Source organism: Myotis lucifugus, unplaced genomic scaffold (assembly GCF_000147115.1).
Source record: "Myotis lucifugus unplaced genomic scaffold, Myoluc2.0 scaffold_526, whole genome shotgun sequence".
Classification (NCBI taxonomy): Eukaryota; Metazoa; Chordata; class Mammalia; order Chiroptera; family Vespertilionidae; genus Myotis; species Myotis lucifugus.
Genome location: NW_005871574.1, coordinates 477,294 through 482,024, shown reverse-complemented (window position 1 = coordinate 482,024; position 4,731 = coordinate 477,294). Strand labels below are relative to the sequence as shown.

Genomic DNA, 4,731 nt, shown 5'->3' with positions numbered 1-4,731 from the left:
CAGCCGGAGAAACACAGAATTCTGTTTTCCCTGGCCGGGTTTCCTGCACTCCGTTTGCTTGTCTTGGATAATTGGCCGGAACTTTACACCAGCCTTCAAAAGCGGGGAATCGGGACCCACCTCACCCAGCGACCATAAGCCTTGTTGACGGGACGTAAGACTAAGTACCGAGGAGACGCAAGAGGTACTGGAGAACGAGGCTGCGGTTCTAACGGGCCTCCCGCGGCCTTGAGGTGGGACTGAGTCCAGGCCGGAGACCTGGAGCAGCTTGGCAGCCGGGGGAGGCCAGGGGGCCTGGGGGAGGCTCGGGCCCTGGAGCCGTCCCTTGACCTAGGGTTCCATCCACTGGCCACCGACCCTTGTTTTCTGACTAAATGCCAAAGGTTGTCGTGGAAAAGAAATGAAATAGAAACGTGCGGCAGCGTTCAGTGTAGCACAGCACCGGGCACTTCAGAATCACCCGGGACGCACCTCCGCTGGCCTCCGGCGCGCGGTCAGGCGAGCGAGCCGAGTCCCTCCGGGCAGTGCATCTGAGCTGGGACACAGGGGGCCGAGGAAGGGGCACGGAGGGGGCTGAGGCCACCCCAGCCCAGACTCACTTTCCTTCTCTGACAGCTATGAGGCTGGGGCAGACGGTTCCTGTGGGAACACTCCACGCAAACATTATTGATTCAAGGATAACAAAAACTCGCCACCATCTCAAGACGGGCCCGCACGTGTCTGATATGTTTGTGGGGTTCCTCCTGCGTTGGGGGGCGGCAGCTCCCGGAGCCGGGGGCAGGAACTCTCAGGGGGCTTAGAAGACCCACACTCCTCCTCCATTGTGACGGCGGGCTTGCTTCTATGACAGCGTGGGTACTGCCCGTGGCCCCGCCTGGGAGCAGCTGAGGAAGATCAGGAGCGGCTCCAGGCGTGGAGAGCTCAGGAGGCGATGGGGAGATGAGGGAGCCCACCTCAGCCCCCCCAGTTCCTGCAGGACATGGCCAAAGGGAGACGCTTCAACCCGCCCTTAGACAAGGACGGAAGATGGGTGAGGAAGAGGGGCCCTGTCTTACCTCTCTCAGGCCTCATGGGCGTGGTCAGGGCACAGACCTGAGTCCCAGTCCCGCTTCTGCTGCTTACTGTGGCCTGACTTGGTAACTTACTTCACCAGCCTCAGTTTCTCCATCTATGAAATGGGAACCCAGTAGCACCTCCTCCTCACACCCCGGGTGCCGTCTGTCTCCTCTGCTAGAATATAAGCTTCGTGGGCGCTGGGACCTTGGTCTCTCTTATTCCCTGACTGCATCCCGAGTGCCGAGGGTGGGATCTGTGCCCAGGAGGGGCTCAGAAGACATCTGTCCGGGGAGTCGCCATCACACTGGAACCCTCTAAACACATTCTCTGGGCCTCCTGTCTGGTCCCCTTCGCCCCGCCAGGCTGTGAAATGGGAAGAGGCCAGAAATGCACCATTTCCCCATCTCGGTCATTAGTAAACGTCACCTTTTCATGCTCTTCCTCGGACCTCTCTCTCTCATGTCACTTGCAGAGCCTGGTGGGCATGTGCCCTGACTGGGAATCGAACCCTGACCTCCTGGTTCATAGGTCGACGCTCAACCCCTGAGCTCCGCTGGCCGGGCAGGGGAGGTATTTTTAACCGGCCACACTGCCACCCCAAACCGGGCCAGGCTTCTGTCACCAGGGAGGAAGCCAGAATGAACGGCTCATCTCCTATTGCAACCCCAGGAATGCGCCCAGGACCCCGTCTCAGCCGCACAGACAGTGTCTCCCCGAGTCTGTCTGCTTTGAGCCTTTGGTGGGGGCCTTTCTCCTGCCAGCACCTCGGAGCATAGGGAATCCTGCTGACCCTGAAGTTTCCCCAAGTGACTGTGGACGAGTTGGGAAAATGAGAGACATTCTTGGCTTTGGGCTGGTGGCCGCGGTAGAAGTGACCTTCGCTTTGCAGTTGACCTTGCTGGGGGCAGTCTGGCAGCTGCCAGGTGGGAAAGGCCTCCCACACCGTCACCTTCCTGTTTAGTATTTCAGTCCCTGAGAGGCTGGATGCAGCAACAGCTTCACCGCCAACGAGCTAAAGGCGCTATTTCACGGTTACCCCAGCGAACAGAGGGTTTATTTCACAGCTGCCAGGGTATAGCCATTAAGTACATATTTTAAAAGAGTGAAATTAAAATGCTAGAGCCATTTTTTACAGCGATTTAGCCCACAGACTCGCAGAATGCAAATGAACTCACATTGGCTGCCACGTAGGCAGGTGAAGGATCATTGCTGACGTGGGAAGGGCACCCACTGAGGGGAGGGGCCGCAGTGTTGGGACAGGGGGGCTGATGGGCCAGACTGGAGGAGGCCAGGGCAGGCCTCTGGGTTTGGGGGTCCTTTGTATGACTTATATTTACTCTAAACACATTGAAACCTATTACACCTCAGTTACTTTGGGTTACTCTCTCCTTCCCCTTCCTGTCACTCCTCCCGCCCCTCACCCCGGGTAACAATATTTACAACCAAGTGCTCATCTGATCAGATACAAGCATCTCTACCTGCAGAGGCAACTCAGATTGCTGCCTCCCAAGGTCACGTCCAGGGCCTGATCGATGAGGGCACACAAAGGCCCTGTCCCCTCGCCCCCAACTCAGGGCAACTCTGAGAGGCCGGCCATGTCCAGAGCGCTCTGCGGGGCTGGCGGGGGTGTGTCGGGTCAGGACCACCTCCCCTGCCCAGTCCTGTTTCCCTCCCTCCCTTTCCTACGGGATAGGAAGGCCCTTCCCCCAGTCACCTTCCCACTCTCTACCACCTGCCTCCTCACCTGGGGCCCTTCACGCCTCGGCTTCCCCGTGTCTGAGGGTCCCCCTCATGCCTGCAGGGGGCTGGCTCCCCCGTGAACATGGGCTGGGTCATGTTCCCAACTACAGGGAGCACCCTGAGCAGAAAGGTCTCACATTACACATGCGTGTGTCTTGGAGTTCAAGGGCCGCACCCTCGCACCCAGCTGGCCGGCCGCAGGAATCTTTCCCGGCTCCTGCGCAGCAGGGCGGCCCCCAAAACTGGAAACAACCGGCAGCAATGGCCTTGGGCCATGGACAGTATTTTTTGTCTTGGAAAGAACACTTCAAACCACGCCGTTCCCATCCCCTGCCAGAAGCACCCGAATTGCCTTTTAATCACGTTACGGAGGAAGCCCTGCTGCTTGGCTCAGGCATTCCGAGGTGCCTGGTTTTATTTTATTTTCTGTTATTTTATTTTTATTATTTTAAAATTGATTTTAGAGAGAGGAAGGGAGAGGGAGAGATAGAAACATCGGTGATCAGAGAGAATCATGGATGGGCTGCCTCCTGCACACCCCCTACTGGGGATCGAGCCCGCAAACCGGGCCTGTGCCCGTGACTGGAATCGAACTGTGACCTCCTGGTTCAGAGGTCAATGCTCAACCCCTGAGCCACGCCGGCCGGGCAGAGGTGCCTGCTTTAATCGAGGCGCGTGCTGTCTCCTAGTTCCCTCACATTGGAGTGACGCAGAAGACCCCGGAGTCCCTCACCAGCATGATGCTCAAAGAGCCCCACAACCCTCGTTTCTCCCGGCAAATAGACGAGAAGCTGCCGCCCATCTACAAAGCCCGGGAGAAGGTGCGTCCGGCGCGCTGGCCGTGGCTCTGGGGGCCGGGTAATTCCCCTCGGAAGGACCTGCTCACTGTCCATGCCTGGACTCCTGGATGCTGGTAGCCTCCCGCCTGGTCCCCTGGTCCCTGGCACCCGGGTCCTGTCTGCAAGGAAGGACTACCTCCCGGTCCAGACAATCACATCAGGCGGGTCTGTGGACCTTTGGTTCCAGCTCCCCGTTCATTAACACGCGTGTCCTGCCTCCCCGGCCAGTCCCCGAGCAGCTCGGGGCATGGAGGGGCCGGCAGGAGCGGCGGCGTGGATGGCACACCTGGCGGGCCCACCTGCCCCAGGGCCCAGAAGGCCTCAAAGCTCCTTCCCCGCTCTCGGGTCCACGAGCGATCTGTCACCGTTTTCTTCTCACCTCCAAAGCAGGGGTTTGAGAGGGAGTTATAATGATTAGCAATCAGGGGTGAGTGTCAAAGCCTTGAGGTGACGTGCGCGCCTCTGAGCTCACCCTCCTGGGCTGGTTCCATCCCCGGTGGTGGGTTCATCTTTTTTAAAAAATATCTTTTTATTGATTTCAGAGAGGAAGGCAGAGGGGGAGAGTGACAGAAGCATCCATGGTGAGAGGGAATCATGGACCGGCTGCCTCCTGCACGCCCCACACTGGGGATGGAGCCTGTAACCTGGGCCTGTGCCTGACCGGGAATTGAACTGCCACCTGGTGGTTCATAGGTTGATGCTCAACCACTGAGCCAGGCCGCTGGCAGGTGGCTTCATTCTTACTCGGTGTCACCTCGCCTCCCGTCTGCCTCGCGCCACTGTAGGCGGTCCCCAGAGCAGGCTGGGCCTGACGTGCGCCTCTCTCTGCTCCTTTGCCTTCCCAGCAAGCGACCCACAACAACTTCCCCTTCTCCATACACGACAACCGGCACAGCCTCCGGAGTTCCGGATTCTACGTTGACTCCGTGAGTATCCTCAGGGCTCCTGATGTCCCGAGATGTGCTGAGCACAGAGCACTAACCTCAACATGGGAGCAGGGTCATTATAAAGCCTCCTAAGAGGCCACAGAAAAACAAATGCACGAAACTCTCCAAGTCCCAGACTGCCTCTCTCTCTCTCTCTCTCTCTCTGGGTC

General features: G+C 58.5%; 1 protein-coding gene across 1 annotated transcript in view; it reads left to right on the top strand.

Moving 5' to 3' along the window:
- Positions 1–979: 979 nt before the first annotated feature.
- TEX36 (testis expressed 36) overlaps positions 980–4,731 on the top strand; it is a 5,039-nt gene continuing 1,287 nt past the window's right edge. Inside the window, exons 1-3 of the mRNA XM_023745257.1 lie at positions 980–1,030; positions 3,486–3,617; positions 4,481–4,561. Of these exons, the coding sequence (XP_023601025.1) occupies positions 980–1,030; positions 3,486–3,617; positions 4,481–4,561 (264 nt within the window). The remainder of the gene's footprint in view (positions 1,031–3,485; positions 3,618–4,480; positions 4,562–4,731) is intronic.